The sequence below is a fragment of the Phaethon aethereus genome, assembly GCF_964289735.1.
Source record: "Phaethon aethereus genome assembly, chromosome: 12".
Classification (NCBI taxonomy): Eukaryota; Metazoa; Chordata; class Aves; order Phaethontiformes; family Phaethontidae; genus Phaethon; species Phaethon aethereus.
Genome location: NC_138588.1, coordinates 9,060,153 through 9,080,761, shown reverse-complemented (window position 1 = coordinate 9,080,761; position 20,609 = coordinate 9,060,153). Strand labels below are relative to the sequence as shown.

At 54.0% G+C, this 20,609-nt stretch overlaps 1 protein-coding gene across 1 annotated transcript; it reads left to right on the top strand.

Moving 5' to 3' along the window:
- Nucleotides 1–64: 64 nt before the first annotated feature.
- RHCG (Rh family C glycoprotein) lies at nt 65–8,530 on the top strand (the record flags this gene model as incomplete). The annotated part of the gene is made up of 10 exons (XM_082005385.1): nt 65–275; nt 3,555–3,741; nt 4,218–4,368; nt 5,132–5,279; nt 5,677–5,843; nt 6,538–6,675; nt 7,032–7,168; nt 7,705–7,829; nt 8,210–8,283; nt 8,465–8,530. 10 exons carry the CDS (start codon nt 65–67, stop codon nt 8,528–8,530), a joined length of 1,404 nt encoding a protein of 467 aa, XP_081861511.1.
- Nucleotides 8,531–20,609: the final 12,079 nt, after the last annotated feature.

The window sequence follows — 20,609 nt, the reverse complement described above, 5'->3', positions numbered from 1 at the left end:
GCCTTGACCGGGTGCGGGGGACGCAGGCTCACACAATCTGCCGGGCCCCCGGGGATCGCTGCGGATGGAGCGGCCAAGACACCAGGGGATGGCGAAGAACACGTACATGCGCTGGCGGCTCCCACTCGTCTGCCTGCTCTGGGAGGTGGCCATGATCGTCCTCTTCGGGGTCTTTGTGCGCTTCAGCCCCGAAGCTGACGCACACTGGGAGGAAGAGAAGCAAGAGATGAACCTGACCAGTGACATAGAGAACGATTTCTACTTCCGATACCCATGTGAGTATTTGGGAAGCTTAGTCCTGGTGCTGGCTGGTCCCCATCCCATCCATCCCAACCTGTCGCATCCCATTCCATGGCAGAGCCTGTCAAAGGCAACGTCTCCACCAATTGCTGGCAAGTTGGGCTCTTGCCTTGAGGCTGGCTTGGGGCGCACCAAAGAGCAAGAGAAAAGCCTCATGGCCCTCCAGTGCTCTTGGGGCTCTGTCAGCAGGGTACTGTGATACCAGTACGTGACATCTTTTTTCCAGGAATAGGGCTGACGTGTTCCCAGCACCCTGCAAGCTTCGGCTTGCTGCCCCCTCCCTCAACTCTGGATCAGAGCAAGCTTTTCTGTACATACAGAGGAACGGCTGTCGAGATCCTGTGACATCTTCCTCCCCTTCCTACGTCCTCCCCCTCACTAGTAAATTACCCTTTAGCTACTGGCATTTCGGTGCCGGAGTCCTCCTAACCTGCCAGGTTCCCAAGGCTCTTGGGTCACTGCATCATATTGCCATGGGGATTATTCAGGTGGTTAAAGCCCTTCTGGCCAGGTGGAGCCTTTGGCCAGCTTTGATCTCCAGGGCTGGTCATCTTTGTGAGCCGTTGGGAACAGGCTGCTTCTGTAGGCAATTGTTTCCAAGGAAGCAACAGGCCTGAGTCATGCATCTATTTAGAACATTTCCATTAAAAACACCTGCTAAATCAAAGGAGCTATAGAAACCTGTGGCTGATGAGGGTTAGCTAGTTCGGAAAAGGATTTGCTTACAGAAACTTGCTGCTCAGTCAGCCTCTGGGTTAGTCTACGGCCGTGGCTGACCTGGGCTCTCCCTTGAGATCTGCCCTTGGGACTAACCCCACGCGGGTCGGCATGAAGCAGTGACCAAGGGCTGCTCTTGTCACTGATGTGCTGGGAGGACATCAGGAGTCCAAGAAAGAGCTTGTAAGAGCTAAGGATGTGACATTTCTTCTGTCCTCATGTCCCACCCCTGCTCTGCAGTGCCAAATATTCCTCCTCAAATGGCTGCACGGATTCACACAACTAAATCAACCTAAGAGCAATTGCTTAGCTCAGTTTAGCTTTGAATTATGTTTCTGTTTCAGACCTGAGGAAGGGCTCACATGCCCAAAAGCACAGGTGGTTTTTCTCCACTATCTAATCAGAAATAGTCTCTCTCTGCAAAGGTGGACAAACATGGCAAGGTGACTGAGCCCTGGCGTTTTAATCCCTGTGTCCATCCAGCGCTTCTCAGAAGAGAGTGCGATGGTTGAACACCCGAGGATCATCTGTATTAACATGTCCGTGACCACTGCTGTCCATAGGACCTGTGTGCAATGGCAGTGGGATAGGACTGACAAACTGACGGGTCCTCCAAGCCCAGAGATGATCGGGAAGGCACACAGGAGGAAGCCTATGTGCGGTTCTGTCAGTGGTGCCCATTGCCAGCTCCAGTCATTGAGACAATTCCCTCTCATTTTGAATCGCGCATTGATATCCCCTAATGGGAATCCCTGCTCTCTAGGGAAAAGAAATAAGATTCTTCAGCACAGGTGGCATTCCCAAAGCCCAAACATTTCCTCTTGATAGCAATGGCAATTGGCCTTCTGTAAAAGCAGGAGCATAGCAGCACCTGGGCTGCCTCTGATTGATGCCAATGTTATTCTTCTCAAGGGAAAACAAATGTAAGGTTTAGAAAAAGGCTTTAGATTGGGTGCAGTTTGAAGAAAGACCTGCTTTTCCTCATGGGTTTGTACAGGGTCTAACACACAGTGGGGATCCTCTGTGTTTTCAGAGGAGGCACAGTCTGCAGCTTTAACTCTGACCTGTGTATTTCTGCTTTTAGGATGAAAGTGGGAATATATAATGCAAATAGCAGCAGATAATTCTAGCTTACGCTGGAGAAGAGAGGTAGGGAGAATAAATACAGCTGCAGAGGGAAAGTATGTGGGACTGTATGGTAAAATCAGAGTTAGGAAGACTGGTTCTTAGGACATGCGAAGAAGTGCATTTGAAGTGACCTCCGCTGAACAGTGTCAGCTGCAGATCTTGTCTCCCTCATTTTATTATGAGTGATTTCATAGGCATGGGGGGCATTTTTAAAAACAAGCAGATGAATTTGTCTCTACAACATGGCACTACGTTGCTGTAGCCTGTCCAAATGTTTGTCCTTATACAAGTCACAAGATCTTGTAAAGCACCAAAGGACAAAACCCAAGGCTTCTGCAGAGCTACATCAGACCCAAATCCTCACCCAGCCCTTAGTGGAAGCCGTCCCTGTGGGATTGGATCCAGGGCTGCTGCATTTCAGCACAGGTTCAGGGTAGAGCAGAATTTCCTTTGCCCTGAGTTTGTGCCTTCTCTGAGGCGCACAGACGTTGCTGGTTATAGTGGCTATAATGGTTTGCGTGCTGCATAATGCAGAACTTGCTGGCGTAGCATTGTCTATACTGTGTTTACCTGTTCTACAGTGTGGGTTTGCTGGTGGGAGTCTCCCACCGGGGGAACCCAGCCTTGGGTCTCCTGCTCTTTTCATGGGCAGTGTGAGGGTTTGCATGGTTCAATTTGTAAGTATGTAGTGTTTCGGCTCACTTAATTGCGGTGATGCTTATCTGATAGAAACATGCAGCATTAAAAAGTACAGCAGGTTTATTGCACCAAGAATTTCTTTCAAGAGGCTCACGCAGGTTGGATTTCCCCCAGGGAAGGGCATCTGAGGGGCTCAAGCTAGCAGGTCTGAACATTTGTGGGAAGAACCGGGTCTCTCTGGTTTAAGCACTCAGAATCTCACAAGGTGGGATCCTGGTCTCAAGGGTATTTTGCCACTGATTTCAGTGGCATTTAAAAATGTATTTGTAAACTTTCTTTGTTCTCGTACTCGTCTTCCTCTGAGCCATCACCAGGACCCTGCATTGGATGGGCCTATCCAAAATGGCCATTTATGTATTTTTAACAAATCTCCACTGTTCATTCTACATTACATTTTTCGAGTTTTTTACAAAAGGGGGAAAATAATCTGAATAGAAAAATAGTTTCCTTTGCACAGTCCATTAGTCTCCAGTCTTCTCTTGCACGCAACTTTTAATAAACATTTTTTACTTTCAAGACTAAGCCTTTTAACCAAAAGCCAGTTTCCGAGAGCTGAGCCATTTTCAGGCTTAAAAATGTGGGGACATGGGACAAACACACTTTTTCCCTTGAATTTCCCCCCTGCTGCCACTGGTGGTCACCACTGACTTCAAACAGCACTCACAGCCCTGCTATCCCCACAGAGCTGACAGTGCCTTCCCTCTGTACAGCTTTCCAGGATGTCCATGTGATGATCTTTGTGGGCTTTGGCTTCCTCATGACGTTCCTCAAGCGTTATGGATTCGGAGCCGTTGGTTTCAATTTCCTCCTTGCTGCCTTTGGAATCCAGTGGGCTCTCCTGATGCAAGGCTGGTTCCACTCTTTCAAGAACGGGAAGATCCTCATTGGAGTGGAGAAGTAAGGAGAAGATGGGCTCTGGTATGCCACCTCTTGACTGGCCAGTGGAAGAGCTGGGATGGGAGCCAAGCAGCTGGCAGCACCTGTCCCTCTGTTATGTGCAAACAAGTCTCTGAAATGTTGTCTTTCCTCCGCATACCTCCACTTGCTTTCCACCTTTTAGCCCAAAGGCACCTACCATTATAGTGATACTGCTCAAAGGGAAATCTGTAACGAGCATCACTCCTTAGTCCCAAGCTAAGCACCGTGGACCCTAGTGCTGAGAACATCTATAATCCACATTATTTAAATAATCCGGGAGAAAGCACCTTTCCTGGACAGTATGTCAGGATGGGAGGAAGGTCAGTGGGAAATCCAGGGCTGGCTCCTAATCACCTATTTGTCTTCATGTGGGATCTGTAGAGCTGGGGTGGATGAGGGTCAGTTACGGAAGAGTATTTCCTCATTAAACCACAATTATCTTTCCCCTTTTCCAGCCTGATCAATGCTGATTTCTGCGTGGGCTCTGTGTGCATTGCCTTTGGGGCCATCCTGGGCAAAACCAGCCCCATACAGCTACTCATCATGACTTTGTTTCAAGTCACGCTCTTCGCGGTGAATGAGTACATCCTTCTCAACCTGCTTCATGTAAGGCTTTAGGCAGCACCCGCTTGGTTCTGCTCTTTCCTCTCCACATCTCTCCAAATTGTCTCCCTTTGCTATGGCTCCATCAAGCCACTGCCTTCATAAGCATTTGAAATGCAAGAATTCAGGCAGAAAAAGTAGACAGATTAGAAAAGAGGGAGTCCAGGGTGGGTACTTCCCTGAGAAGGGAGATCTCCCAGAGTTTTACACACAAGCATGGCAATTCAAGAGCACTGGGTCCCTTCACCACAGCTCCCAAGGCAGAGAGGGATTCTTAGCACAAAGGGCCAGTCATTCTCTTTGTGCCTGAGATTTCCCTCTCATCTGTTCTCCCTACTGGAATATGGGCGTTGTAGAAGGAAATGAAGTGACAAAGAGGACAAGATGTCTGCTGACAGAGGCAGGGTTCCTGCCCTCCAAGAGAAGGCTTGGAGGGCTGGGAAGCGAATGAGCTCCCAGAAGATCCGAGTGCACATGGGAGCCAACCTGGCTATCACTGCAACCCATTTGCCATTGGGACAGGTCAGAAACTCCCCTCTGCTTCACTGCCTTCCAAAGGTAAGCTAAGAGGAATGCCATGACCACGCACGGGACCAAGCAAGCAGGATAGATAGCAGGACCAGAGTATTTTTGTCCACCTCTCCCATGACTGAGTGCAGGCTGGAAGGACAAGTGGGCAGACAAGCTGGGAATGATGCAAACCAGACCTCAGCTCCAGAATGAGTGGCAACTGGAGAAGCAAACCTCTGTTTTCCTATGGCTGCAGGTTAAGGATGCGGGTGGCTCCATGACCATTCACACCTTCGGAGCCTACTTTGGCCTCACAGTGACACGCATCCTATACAGACCCAACCTGGAGCAGAGTAAGGACAAGCAGGGCTCCGTGTACCACTCCGACCTCTTTGCTATGATCGGTGAGTCAGCCCCCACCTCACGGGTACTGGTACATGTGGGCCACTCAGCTGCAGAGGGCTGGTCCCTCCTGTGTCTCTGGAAAAACCAAACTGAAACTAGGATCTGGGGCTGAGAAGCTCTGTATCCCATTCTTCCATCTCTCAGAGCTACTCAGCTCTCTTCATCAGTGGCTGGGCTGAGATGGTGCCTGGGAAGACAAGGACACGTTTTGGTTCCCCTCTCTGCCAGCCCCTCCTGATGCTGGTCCCATCATGGGGGGGTGCAGCTCCGAGCCCTCAGGATTATGGGATTTAACTTCCCCCTGTAGATCTAAAGATCTTCTTTAGAGGTTTTTTTAATCCCTGTATTCTCTCTTTTCCCTTTCTCTTTTTCACTCCTTCCTCCCCATCCTACCAGGCACCCTATATCTATGGATGTACTGGCCCAGTTTTAACTCAGCAATTTCTGAGCATGGGGATGCCCAGCACCGGGCTGCCATTAACACATACTGCTCGCTGGCTGCTTGTGTCCTCACCACAATGGCCTTCTCCAGCATGCTGCAGAAGAAAGGCAAGCTTGACATGGTAAGCAGGGAGCAGAGAGCCCTGTGCTGCCCAGGGGACTCACAGTGAGGTTGACTGAGGATCCAATAAGTGACTGGCACTTGTCCTTAGCTGAACAGATACTGGGTTTCAGGGCATGACGGTGCAACCAGCCTCCAGCCAGAAACTCAGAGGTTTTATTGAATAAGCAGGTGGGGAGCGAGTTCTGTAGTGCCTGAGGTGGACGGTGATGCCCTGCATGTAGTGGACCTAAGTCACAGCAGGCACTGGACTTGGTCTGCCCAGAGAGCTACTGATGGGCATGTTGCAGAACCACGTTTGGCAGTGCTCTCCAGCAAGCTGAGCAGGGCCTGCGCGGCAGCTCGTGAGCAATCGGGGTGCTGACTCGTACGTGTTATGTGTGTGGGTGACATGTCTCTGTGACAGCAGAGCTTGCATGACACATGGGTGAGACAATTTCCATCTCATCACAACTCCTCACCCAGAGCTGTGGATGCAAAGAATGTGTGTGGTATGAGGAGTAGGAGTCTATGTACGCCTGTGCTACAGACAGAGGCTGCCTGTTCTCTTGTTTTTCACCAACAAGCAGTAAAATAGGCCCTGATATTTCCTCTGGAAACATTTTCAGAGCTGATTCTCCCACTTTGCCATTTGCACCATCCTTGAGCAATTGCAGTCTCCCCAAGATGCCAAGACAGGGCGGTTACTCCTGCAGGTCCACATCCAGAACGCAACGCTGGCGGGCGGCGTGGCTGTAGGCACCAGTGCAGAGATGATGCTGACTCCATATGGCTCCCTCATTGTCGGGTTCATCTGTGGCATCGTGTCCACGGTGGGGTATGTCTACCTCACGGTGAGTGCTGCTCTAGGGGTCTGCAGCCCTGGTCCTGCTAAGGAGACCAGAAATGGATTCACTGCCCTTTGAGGGTTCCTGCTTTCCACCATCCCTCATGTAGACGTACTTCTGACTCCATTTACTGCCGCAAAATGCTCAGGAAGTTTCAGTCTCCCAACAGGAGAGTGTTTGGAGGATATGTTGTTATTTTGTCTCGAGCTTGGCTCACATCTTTGTCTACAAGCCCTTAGCTCTTCAATGGGACACAATATCACTCTTACTTCTCTGCTTATCCCAGTCCTGTGTGGAAGGAACTAATCTTTTCCCGGGCTGTGCTCATGTCCCTGATCTCTCTCTACCTCCCTGCCCCTCAGCCTTTCTTGGAATCCAGGTTGCACATCCAGGACACATGCGGCATCCACAACCTCCACGCCATGCCAGGCCTTATTGGGGGCATTGTGGGAGCCATTACTGCAGCTGCAGCCACAGAGGATGTATATGGGAAGGAAGGGTAAGACAGCTTGAAACTCTTGTGTGAAAATAGATTTCACCTGGGGCTCCTTGGGCTGGGAGCAAGGAGTAATTAACAGCCCTTGTTCATTGTCCAGAGTTGCCCCTTTCACCCTCAAAAACATGGGGGTGCACTGACTGTGTTGGGCTTACTGAAGTGTGAAAGACTCCATCTCTTGCAGATGCTGGTGGCCTCAGAAAGTGAGCCACAGCTCTACCGCTTGGCATTATTCTGGGGCACGGTGGGTGGGAAAGTGCTCCTCCATCCATCCCTGCATTGTTTTGGTGGGTCAGGTAAGGCTGAAGGTCTGAAAGGCAAATATTTATATTTTGGGCTCCTCCTAGGTGAAGCTTTGCCAGGGGCCAGAGGAGAAGGGCGTGAGTGGTGGCTTGTGTTGTTGTAACACTCTCCTGGTCCATTGCAGAAGAGGGATGGGGCTTAGGGAGAAGTCCCCAAGACAGCAGCTTAACATGGCTCTTCCAGAGCTGGGGAAATCTCCTGCCAGGAGCAATCCTTGCCATTTCTGCCCTCGACAGGTTCATCAAGGCGTTTGACTTCACGGGCACCTACCAGACGCGGACACCCAGTGTCCAAGGAGGGTTCCAGGCAGCCGGCATTGTGGTGTCTGTGCTGATGGCTTTCGCTGGAGGGGCCATTGTGGGTAAGCAGGAGGGGAGCACAGAGAGGGGAGGGTTGAATCCAGCCTGTGGCTGAAATGGAGGCATCCACCTACTCCTGCCTGTGGCTGGATGAGTCCGTCGCGCTTGCGTTGCAAGGGTTGCAGCCCCCGGCTTGCTCACATCGGGACGCCCTACAGATGAGACCATCCCAAAGCCCATAGGGGCAAGGGGACACCGGGCAGCCCGGGTGGAGCAAGGTCAAATGGGTTCCAAGAAAAGGGGAGATCGGCACCGAGCACCGTGCCAGGGCTGCGTTTGCCCCCTTTGGTGCCGGGACGGGTGGACTCCTGCCACCCGCACCCTGCCTACATCCCACGTGGCTTTCTGGCCCCTGCCCACCGCCCTGCCCGGCTGCTTCCAGGGGCCATCCTGAAGCTGCCCGTCTGGGGCGACGCTGCCGCCGAGAACTGCTTTGAGGACGACGTGTACTGGGAGGTGAGGCGGGGCCGGGCGGGCCGGGCCAGGCCGACCGCGGCCGAGGCGCTGAGGCGGGGTTTGGGCGAGGCCGGCGGCGGGCGCGGGGCAGCGGGGGGCGGGAGGCACAAGATGGCGCTGTCGCCCCGCGGCGTGAGGGGCGGGCGGGGCGCGGCGCTGAGGGGGCTCTGTGGCGCCGCAGGTGCCGGAGGACGAGGAGAGCGACGTGTACCACATGCACAACCCCGACAAGCCCGCCTCGCCCTGAGCCGCCCACAGCCCTCCACCGCCCCCCGCCCAGGGCGCTGCCTTTCTCCGGGGGGCGGCGGGGCTGCCCGCCATCTTCTCGCCCGCGGGCGCCGGCTTCTTCCCCCACCATAGGAGCCCGGGCCCCGCTCCTTGGGCGTGAAGGCTCATTTTCTCCCCATGACGACGAGACACCGGGCTCAGCCCTTCATTCCCGCTTTTGTAACGAGCTGTTTGTGAATGAAATAAAAACGTGTTCCTTCTTTCCAGGCCTGTGCTCCCTTGTGTGAGTAGCGGAGCAGGATGGGGCGTCGCCCAGACCCTGTCTCCTGCTGGCGGCGCAGAGCAGCTGCTGGGAGAGCTCTTGGCTGCTGGGGTAACGCGGAGGCGCTGGGACACTCCCGGTGCCCGGAGGGCTGGAGCGGACGCACGAGCAATGGCAATGCGGGGATAGCGCGGGCTGTGGAGACACTTGGCACCTTGAAATACAGCAGCTGGAGGCAGCAGCCAGACTTTCCATGGCGGGGGTGAGCCTGTGGGGGAAGCACAGGCCGGGCTGGTGCTTCTTGGGGGGCGATGCTGGGGTGCAGCGGCTGTCCCTGTGCTCACCCTGCCATCCAAGGTCTGGGTAAGGGCCAGCTTCCAGTTTGGTTATACTGTTAACATGCCTCCACCGTCACCTCTCAACTGGTCAGCTGAGGCCTCCATCAGCTTCGTTAGGAGCCTTGTTTGTGTGTACGGTGCAGGCTGGCAAGACCCTTTCCTCTTCTTCAGTTTCAGCCATTTCTTCCAGTATCATCAGACCGCTCCTTCCACTTACTGTAGCTATCCTGATGGGAAGAGCCCAAAGCCAGAGCACAGCCCCCAGCTCTTAACCGGACCATGAGGCTTCAGCCAGAGTTGGAGGAGATGGGAATGAAAATCAGGCCTAAAACCTGCATGTTTTCCAGGATGGTATGATATGAGGGGAAGAGGGGAGGAAGAAGGTAGGAGGACTGATAGGTCTCTTCACCACATCTAGCTGTAATTCGCACACCTGAGGGGGGAGTCAAAAGTAGCTATTCACATCCCCTTGGGATATGACACCCTCATTTTCCATGCTGGGTAAAGACAAAAACCCTTTACAACACGTTTCTGGAATTTGTCAGCAGCTGCCAGCAGCAGCATGTTAATTAAATGTCGGCAAAGATGGAAGCAAGAGGCTCTGCTCTAATTGGACACTTTGCTTGGTGGAGCTGAAAAACATTGTGACAGAGGAGGAGGCACCGAAACGCTGTGTTCCCCAGCCATGGCGTGGGGACAGGGACAGCCAGGCACAGGAGATGCTCTTTTCTGAACCAGTGCTGCCTCTGTTTGGCCTGAGACAACCTCGCCAGTGAAAAAAAGTGTAACAAAATAAGAAAAGGCCTAAAATCCTCCATAGGCAAGGTCTCAAGCACGGCAGCAATGTGGGATGCAGGGAAGGGGTTGCTGTTGAAGGAGAAGTTCAGAAGTACCATACCGGGGCTGTCAAGAGCTCTAGCCCTCTTTGCCAGCTGGTGGTATATTGTATATTCTTTTACGATGGCAAAGGAGATATCTGACAGGGGTTAGAAATGGTCTCCAGACAATCATCCCTGCAGAGGCTGAGTGTATGCTGAGCTGCACCCTTACCCCAGGGCAGGGACGGGAGAATGGGGGACAATTCCTGATTTTCCTGTGCTGAGATCTGCTTGAAGGAAGGAGATCTCCTCCCAGCCTCTTTGCACTGGGGAAAGGATGTAACAGCCACTTTCTCTTCATGGCTTCAGCCACAGAGCCTGTCAGAAACCATCACGGGGACATTTACTGACAGGTGCTGTACACAATCTCTTTTCCAAAGTGGAGTCCTAAACTTTTTGCCCCAAGTATTCAAAACCACCTGAAAGCAGAAGCAGAACTCTTGGGCACTGCATTTCCTGCTGCTTCACCGGACTGGTGCCCTTGTGCCCCACGCTATTTGAGCCTCTGGCCACATCCTGGACAAGCCAGCATCCGGCCATACAAGCTCCCATGGTGGCAGTGTCCCACCATGGGGATAATGTGTCCAGAACCCATGGCCTCTGGTCTTTCCTCCTTGCAAGAGGCTGCAGTGATCAGTAACTGAAAAGACTGAGCAACCCTCGTCATTTTAGCAAGGTGGTCAGCCTGCATCTCTGGTGGGGCAGGTCTGTGAGCACCAGGACATGGTCCTACCCCATGTGCCAGCAGAAGGAGCCCCAACCCTGCTCCCCATCCCTCCAGGCTCTGCCTCCTCCTCATGGGAAGACCCCTAAATTGCCCAGGCTGCTGGGCAGCGAAGCGTTTTATTGCCCGTGCTCTTGCGAGGCTCAGTCTAGTCTCAGTACCTAAATTACTTGCCGGGGCTGGTCTTGCAGTTTTAATTCCCTGGCAAACAATGCTGGGGTCGGGCTGGAGCGTTTGAAGTGCGGTCGCGGCCCCAGCAGTGGACAGAGGGCTTCTCAACGGGGGAGCACGGAGAGCAGAGGATTGGGCTGCTCCGCCAGGCGAGAGGACGTGGGAGAAAGGGGCTGTCGATAACCACAGGGATTAGGTGGTACAAATTGGCTGGGAAGCACCGGAGGCATTGACCAAAGTTGTCCTGGGGCAGGTTCCCATGGGGGGCTGGCTGAAACAACCTGCCTTCAAGGAGGCTGGAAGGCCCAGCCTGGCTGCTAATCCCCTGGGATCTATGGGGCATAGAGCAGAAAAGAGGTTAAAAAAAAATAAAAGGAAAATCTCATGTAAAGGTGGTGGTTTCCCCAAGGGGAAGATGTTAGAGAGCGGGAAGGGGGTGCAGGGGAACAGCATCATTTAATCCCACTTTTAATAGGCAGGTGGTGGGCTTTGCTTGCACTCCCACTCCAGTGAGCTGCTGCAGTGATTTTAGGGGAAGGCCTTTGCTCGCATTCACTGTCCCCCATTCCTGGCAGGGACCCCCATGTCTCTGCAGAGGGTCCCCATCTACAGGCCTGCCCAGGAGAAGGGGGGTTGTGTGCTTTCATCTGTGCCCACGTGTGTGCATGAGTGCAGGTACATGGTACAAGCCCCAGATTTGGGCTGAAATGCGGTCATTGCACACCCAAGGCACTGGCCATGACAGATCTCCCGCTGGTGGTGTGCCCATGCGTACAAAGCCCCGTGTCCCCACGCACGTGCCTTCAGACTTCTTGACCACGCGCAACCAGCTGAAAACTACGTTGTCCACGTTGCCGGTGGTGTCGACATGTCCTGCCGGCTGCCGCATTGCTATGCACATCCATCTACCTCTGCCGTGCACATCCGTCTACCTTTGCACTGGTGCGAGCGCGTGCGTGTCGGACCCAGCGTGTCCACGCCTGCGTGAGCGCCTCTCAGCCCCTTCTGAAGGAGCGCTGTAAATTGTAATCAGATTAGGGCAGCCGGTCGCTTAGGGCCCTTGAAAAGGGCATACGTCCCCTCATCAGTACCTAGCATTGAGTAGCACAAAGGGTCTAAGTAACTCGGCAGGGGTCGGGCCCTCTGGAGCGCAGGGGAGGGGGCTCGCCTTTCTTTTCTCTCTGTCCCTTGTAATTATGTCAATTTGCTAGCCAAATTGTTTGCTTGAGTGGACAGTGGGGGCTTGCCCCCCTTCCCGCCTCCCCCCCACCCCTAAGCCCATTCATGTGCTAATGTGGGAAGGAGCATGGCCTCCTGACTTCGGGAGGTGGCCGTTGGGAGCCCCCCATTTGCGTGCCCATGGATGCCTTGGCCTTGCCGCCCAGAGGAACGGGGCGCTCCACTTTGCTTTACCCTGTGGCAGGGTGGGCAATGCCCAGCCAGACCCTAGCCAGCCCTGGTTTTCTCTGGCCATCTCTCACCTGCACCACATCCCCGCTTGGGCCAACGCACCCCTGGGGCTGCGAGCCGTGTCCCGCCGTGCAGCTTTCTTTTCGGCACACCTCCCTGCCCGTGCACCTCCCAGCATTTGCATATATTCTGCCCGCAAATCCTTGTCAAGGGGAGCTCTTTATTGCCTGTATAGATCACAGGGTGTTAGTTAAGGGGCTGCTTTGTATTGCTTCAGACAGCTGGGGTCATCAAAAGTCCTGCGGTGGGAAGGAGAGACAGGAGGAGGGGGGAAGCTCTGACAATACGGACTGAGGGATTAAAGGAGCATATAAAGTTCCTATTGAGTGAGACAAGAGGCTGTTCACTCCCAAGATTGACAGCAAACAGGAGGCGATTCCCAACACAATGTCCAATTAATTCTCTACCCTCTTCGCTGCCGTCTCCTCCCTCTCTCCTCTCCTGGGCTGGAGCATGAGCAGGGAAGGGCTGAAGCTAAGATCCTCAAGAACGTAATTAATTATTCCTGACTAAGAGGAGCCTGCCAGGGTGCAGGCCAGTCCCCAGGTTCACTGGACACCTGTCCTCCTCCGACAAGCTCCCATCAACTTGGGCCACTTCAGGGTAGTTTTCCTTTTCGTCACAGGCAGAGCTGTCCCACCAAGGGTCCATGTCCACAGCAGGTCCTGCACCATAACCATGGTTAGCATTGAGCCCAGAAGAGGTAGATTTAGGGCTAAAGCCAAGCTGGCAGTAGTATGCAGTGGGGGCAAGGCAGTGACAGCAAGAGAGCTAAGGAACAGGGCAAGGTGCGTGGGCGAGGTGCATGGGCATGTGTTTGGGGAGAGGCAGAGCAACGTGTGCCAGGCCTGGGGATCAGGTCTTGCCCGTGTGTGCAGTGGCAATGCGTAAAGCAGCTCCATTTGCCCTGGTTTTATAGGGAGAAATGGGCTCCTGGCCATAAGGGTGCATTGCCATCATCCTTTGGGCTGGCCAACTGTGCTGACCCTGGCGCTGGGCATAGCAGGGCTTATAGGAGCTGTCTGTGAGTGTGCTCCTACCCCTCCTGCTAATGGCATCTCTTTGACATAGCCCCATGTACAGGAGAGCAGAATCTGGGCCACCACGTGAAACTCCGGCAAACCAGTGAGTATGAATTGTCTGGTCTATTTTTTCCCTTGCAAACATCTCAGCCCAGAGGGAGGCGGTAACCAGAAAAGCACCTTTCTCTGAGCTGGCCACCTTTTCATTGGTACTCTCTGTAGCACCAAGGCTCCCAGACATGGGTGGCAAACATCCTTACACAGTGACAAACATCTCCAAACCACCTGGTTTGGGAGAAAAAGCCATGCAACCAAGAGGGCCTGGTTCTCACCTCAGAAGACGCTTTGGCCAGCCCATGTCCTCGTTCCCACTGCTCAGCATCAACCCCTTCCTCGCTGCTGCCCTTGCCCGTGGCACAGAGGATGCCGCCAGCCCACACCGGCACAGGGTGTGGGACTGCTGCTGCTGCCCCACGCACCCCATGAGCAGGAGATGCCGGCACGGGGCTGCCAGTTGCTCGGCGTCTCCTGCCTGCTCCCTCCCGCCACACACGCTCCCAGTGAAGTTGTTTGAAAGTCTTCCGGCAGTTTTCTCGGCCAGGAATAACAGATTAGCCATGATCTGATCAGCCCAGTATCTAAGCTGTATTCTCCCCGCTGACAAGTATTTGAAAGAGGGGAGGGGCCACTTTCAGCCCGACGATGAATCTTTCACCGACAAGAAAAGACCCTTTTTTCTCCCGCCAGCCGCAGGCTGCTCCGTGCCCTGTTGCTAAGCGAGACCTGGGGCCACTGCTTGCACGCGGCCGGCTCCAGCGGAGCCCTCGGGTTAGCAGGATCAGGAGGTTCACACCAGACAGCTTGTTTTTTAGGGGGGCTATTTCTTTTCTCACCCGCCTTTGACTGGCAGATAACAGCTCACCGGCGAGGCCCGGGGATGCCCCTGCCGAGGCAGCTCACCCTGGGAGGAAAGGGAAGATGCAGAAGCCTTTGGAGGGGGTTTGGGGCATTAGGGTCAGGGGCTCAGCCCTAAATCTGGAGTTTGATGCCAAACACAGGGCTGTCCCCAGCCAGGCTGCAGAATGGCAGCCTCCCCCATCCCCACAGCCCCCATGTCCTGCTGGGTTGGGGCACAGCGGGCCCTTGGGGACATGGCCTTGGAGGATGCTCAGCGCTGGTAGCTAAAGAAAAGCCTGGCCTGGCTTCATGCAGGGGTGACCCTGAGCTTGGGCTTGCAGGGGCACATGTAGCAGAGGAAATGGGAGGATGATCTCCGGGCTTGGGCTAGCTTTTCGGTCCCTGCAGCCTCACACTGCTCCGGAGCACCCTCTTCCCCCTCCAGCCCCAGCCGGGGCCAACCGCCCTGAGAGAAAGAAGGGAAATCACAAAAACAAAGGCTTTCCAGGCTATTTCTGGAGCTGCCAGCATGAGGTGCCCTCGCCTAAGACACGGTGCTCACAACTCCCTCTCCTCCCGCAAGGCAGCGGTGCAGGCAGGGCTGCAGGCTGCCAGGGCCTGGGCTGGCACCTTCCCAGAGCCCTGCCTGCCCTGCCTGCCCTCCCTTGCAGGCAGGGTGCTGCGGGGGGCGGGGGGGAGAGGCTCTCTGCGTGCGGGTACCCCTCAGTGACTCTAGTGCTGCTGCCGAGCCTCCCTCGCCGGCCCGGAGTGAAGGCACCCCTGGGTATTACCGCTGCACGGCAGCCCCGGCTCTTTGTGCTCAGCCCTGCACGCGAAATCCTCCCTCTCCACGGCTGTAGGAAGCCTGGAGAAAGCCCCTCATCCCTACCTGACCTAGGAAGACTTTCTTGACCTTGGACTCCTGCAAGCCCTTGATCTCAAGACAGGCAGAGGTGACCAGGGCTCGTTGCACTGACACGCAGGAGGACTGTGGAAGAGACCTGCAGGGAAGCTGTTTCCCTTTCCACGGCAAAGGGAAACCACTCCGGCACAGCACCGCAAGCTGCTCCCTCCCCGCAGCCATGCCCTGCACCCAGCTGGTGCGAAAAGCCCCAGGGAAGGATGCCAGGGGGGCTGCAAAAGTTACCGCTGCTTTGAGCAGCACAAAAAGGAAAGAAATTCTGAGCCTTCAGGTTAGAAACACAAAAGGCCAGACCCGTGGCTGTGATACAGCCCCTTTCTGTAGCTTTAGGAGCACAAAGCAGCTGAAAAACTGGCTTTTCTGGCGAGCTGAGATCTCCTCCGGTTTGGTGGGGTCCCTCGGTGGCTGAAGGGGCAGCACCGGTGCCAATGCCATGGCCCCCTCCAGTGCCCTGGGCAGCGGGATGGGATTCCCAGTGCTGCAAGGTTCCCCTAAGTCGCATGGGAGGCGTGACAAATTTCTCCAATCTTGCCAGGAATAGGAGTACCTGCATTTGGCATTCTGGGGCACGGTGGTGTTACGGTGCAGGTGCTCTATCAGTTTGTGCTTGCCGTGGATAGCAGCGGCTGCGTGGGCTGCTTGCCATGCTTGGCAGTGGGCACTCACCCCAAATAAATCCCTCCCAGCCAGCAGCTTCTCAAGAACATGTTCAAGTCTCTCTCGGCTTGAGCCAGCAAAGCACAGGTGAGGTCTGCTGACCTCTGAGACATCTCTCGCAGTCCCACCCATCCAACTAACTCTGTCACCCTTTTTTCCAGCTGTTGGCTGCCCCGGCAGGGGCAAGCTCCCAGCTTTGAGACCTTACCACTCCTCTGGTACTTCAGACCAGATTTTTCATTCTTTTTGAGTGGCTCTGCTAGCCATGAGACACATCCTCCACTGCACGGACAGGTCTCCTGCCTTGCTCTGCAGCCAGGAATTGCCTGTGCAGAGGAGCAGTGGGAGAGCTGTGGGGCTGGAGCACACCCTTCATCCTCTCCTGGGGAGGCCGAAGGACTTTTGATATACATCTTGAATTTTCCTGGCCTACTGCTTGGTTAAACCTGCAAATCGCCGCTGTTCCTCTTGGATAAACTGCCCTACTCATTCACTGTACCGTCTGCAATATCATGACCCAGTGCTCATACCACAGACATGAAGACCCATGTTTGACTGTCCCCAGTCTTCACATCATCATGGCATTGACCAGGTTTCTAGGACATCCATGTGCTACAAACAGCAAGTCCCCAGCGTCAAAACAAATTGCTTTTGACTATATTCCTTTTGCCTCAGTTGTTTCTCCTGGCTTTGCCTCCAAGCCTTGGCTTTGCCTTGCTTTGTGCTTGGCAGGTGCTGGAAGGTGCTTTGTGGGTGAGAGCAGCAGCTCCCCGTTCAAATTCACTTTTCTCTGCGGAATCCTGAACCGCTATAACCAATTCACCCTTTAACTCTGGCTAGTTTCTATGTTGAAAATGCTCTATAAAACCCTCCTCTGGGAAGGATGTGGTCTGCAGAGAGAGGCCTGACTTGTCCTCCTGACGGCCTGATCATCTGCAGGAGAGCACAGGGGCTCTTCCCCAGCCAGGGTCTGAGCAGCACCGCGTCTCCTTGAGGAAGACAGGAAAATTTGCCTTCAAGGACTAGCTGGTAAAACCTGATCTGAGAATTCCTGTCCCAGTGCTGAAATAAACCATTGTGCATCAAAGAATAGTACACGATGTAAGCACTCAGGAAAGAAGAAAATAATTTTATCCTGATTTCTAGTGTCTTCCTGACTTGTGAGCATCCTGCCATACTCACACATGTCAGCAGAACACAGCGGAGATATATTTATATGAAAATCCGGCTGCCTCCACAGCTATCTATAGCATTTCTTTCTGTGCCCTTAGCTCCATCCCATGGCTATGGGTTTGGTTTGCTTCAGTTTGGTTCCAGCACCTGGAACATCCCTGTGCAAAGGGATGGCATCAGCACCCTGTGTCCAAAGGGGACCGAAATAAAGAGCCGTCATGCAGTCAGACCAGCAGCTCGGATGGGTTGGGGGGCAGATGGGGAGCCTCAAGCATTGCACCATCCTTTTCTGGGGCATCGCTGGCGGGGACGGGGGTCCCTCCACGGGCCTCCCTGCAGACGAGGGCCCCCGCTCAGAAAGAAGTGGCGGCACATCAGTATGCAGAAGTGGTCGCCGCTCGCCAATAAATTAGCATAAACCACTCTAGGAGGTAAATAGACATACAAGGCGCCAGTGTGTGCAGCGTGGGCTGCGGCTTTGTCTCAGCCCCACTATTGTCACGGCCCCTGCTGCACACTGACCGAGTGGGGCCGGTGTGGTGGGCTCTTACACTTTTGACTGCTGGATAAAAGGGGGGAACATAAAGAGAGGGGAGAACTTTTTTTCGGGTTTTTTTATAAGTCCAGACGAAGTTACAGACGTCTGTTAAACGTCAATTACAGCTGAATAAAGACGTCTGCTTGAGGCTTAGTTATGGCTCCTTTCAGCCTCCGAGATTTTTCCAGGGCTGGCCCGGGATGCCTTCGGCAACCTAATTTGGAGATTGTAACTCTATAAACAGGCTCTGGCATTAATCAAGGCTGGTGAAAATGCAAATGATGGTGTGGAGGGGGCTCAGGGACGGGACGGGGTCCTGCGCCGTGCAACTTGGGGCAGGGAGTAAAAAGAGGAAGAAGAAAGAGGCCATGCAGAGGAGCAGGGATCCATAAATAGAGAGCTTGGTGGGGTTTGCTGACTTTCCTTCTGGTGCTTTGGGAATCTGCTCCCATCAGGACTTGTCTGTACCCGCCTCCACTTTCCGCTGGTTAACCCTTGCAGTGCTCCTGGCTGTATGAGCCAGGGACATGGCCTTTCCATGCCTGGTCACTTAGGTTTTCCCAGCAAGACCGAAGCCAAAACACCAACCAACTGGTCATTTAGTGCTTTAAAATCCCAGAGGATCACTGGGTGTTTTGGAGAATCCAGACTGTGTAAGAGAGGGTGTCAAGGCAGCGTGGAGAATGCACGGAGTCACTCCTTTGGGAGCGCAGCTCATGCTCTGTGTGGTCCCTCATCACTTGTTATGTGGCTTATTGACATCATCTCCATTTTGTCATGGAAAAAAGGCCTCTGAGGTCTAGCTGAGGACGGCAGTGAAGTCCCAGATCAGTGTTGTCCATACCATTAAAAACCATCCTGGTGACCATGAAGACCAAAGCACTCTTCAGCAGGGTCAAGGTACCTAGGGACCTTCTTCCCTCTCCGATACATCCATGTTGATAGGATGAGGGTGGAGGGCTGCAACTCCCCTTGACCTCATCAGCACTATTGCCTCGTGTCCTGGGACGCTCTGGCAGGCTGAAGTGAGTAGTTGGTGAGGAGAATCATGTCCTATCCTACAGCCGTGTCCTAGCTAGACATTGCTTCCCAGAATATAGGAATAAGCCTGAAATCAGAGTGGAAACAGCAGAAACAGTGCTGATGCTGAGAGCTAACAGTGTCTTACTTGTAATATGGAGGAGGCTCACTCCTCGCTCACCCGGCTCCTGGAGCATCCTTCCCGTGCTCTGCCCCGGTGCTCAGCACTGCGCCAGCCCCATGCAGCCCACAGTGACTGGGGGATGGATCGTCCAGAGGAGCCCCGATCGCCCTCCCTTCCTCAGATCTTCTGGGAATCTTCTTTTCTGGAAACATTTGAGGAGACAGGTGCAGCATTTTAGAGATAACAGTGACACAGGAGTCCCCTTCCCATTCCCACCTCCTTGAGAAAGCGTTTTCTCCTCTCTTTTCCACTCTCTATGGAGAGCATCCTCTCCCCATCCCAGCCTCTCTTTTTTTCTTCTTTGTCATTGCCTTTCCCCCATCTCACATGGTTACACATTTTCCTGTCTCCTCTCTATTTCCATGTCAGAAAAATCAGACTGGCAGAGAGACACTCAGACACAGCAACTCCAGTGACCCCCCTCTCTTGTTCCTCGGAGAAACTCTGTGCCTGTTGTACTGAATTCAGTAAACCTGGGCTACAAGGTTTCTCCTTGGCCCGTGGAGATGGGGGTTGGAGTCCCAGCCACCTCGCAGACCTGCCATGGGACTGGCTTGAGGGGGTGACAAAAAGGGGGATTTATTGCAGTGAATTGAAACAGAAACGCATATCCCAGGTCCTTCCCCTTCGGGTGGTGATCAGGAGGGAGTGTGCCCTTCCCAAGCCATCCGCCTGACACTGTTGGGGACTGAAACTGGGTGTATTTTTCCCTGGCTGACTTCCATCCACCCATAGCTTCACTGCAATGGGCTGAAAACCCAACTGCATGCTTCTAGAAAACACCTGAAGGATCCCCTCCAGCCTGGAGAGGACCTACAGGAGGGATGCAGGCCGGAGGAGCTGCTTTTGGTTAGAGCTTCTACGCAGCTGAGCAGTTTTCCTGCCGACGCATCCTGAGAAACCTGTAGTTGGTCCTGGGGAAGTGTGAAGGAGGGAGACGACGTGCCGAGGCTGTGGGGAACCCCTTGCAGGGAGGTGGCACACGTTCATGGGTGTATGCTGCAGGATTTGACTTTTCACAATGCGATGCGGTTCAGCGGAAAGCCAAGAGAGGGACGGGAGGGTGAGACCTCAGCGGGCTGCGAACACTGGCGTAGGCAGAGACACGGAGCGGCGATCCCCAAACAGGCAGCTGGTTGTTATGGGCTAGACTGGGATCGCTGGTGCTCTGTGGTCCCCGGATGATGTTGCCGTAACCCTGCATTCACATCCTTCCCCATTTCACCTGGAAAGAGGGGGACAGGCAGCTTTTTGGGGGGCTGACGGCACTTCCAAGGAAAGCAAGGTCAGACCTTGCGGTGAGAAAGTATTGCTGAGCCCAGAAACCAAGAGACAACGGAAAAAGAAGGGATGGAGGTGGGGAGGAGGATGGAGATGAGAGGATCAAAAGGGGGGATGTGGATCAGGGCATGGAGCCAGCCCGGCAGACAACGCCCAGGGCTTCCCAAAAAAAAATGGAGGATGGGGTGGACCAGCGACAGCTGGAAGATTTAATTGCTCCTCTCCGCAGACCTGCTCAGCTCCCTCCCTCCCAGATCTGCATTTCAATATGAGAGCAGCAGTAAGTGGGATGCCGCTGGAAGGGGTTAGAATGATTAATCATTTAAAAAGCAAGATCTTAATTACAGGGTGCAATTTTTGCTATTTAAGGAGTCCATTAGTTTCCAGAAAGGGAAAAAAATATATATATATTGCAGGTTATTCTCCTTTTGAAGAAAATGGGGGGGGGGGGGCCAATGGGGGGCCATGGCACCCAGGCTGGCGTGGCTGCCCCTGCCGAGGCGAGGGCGTTGGTGTGCGAGGATGGCGAGGGGGAGGTGGTGTCATTTGTTCCCCAAGTGA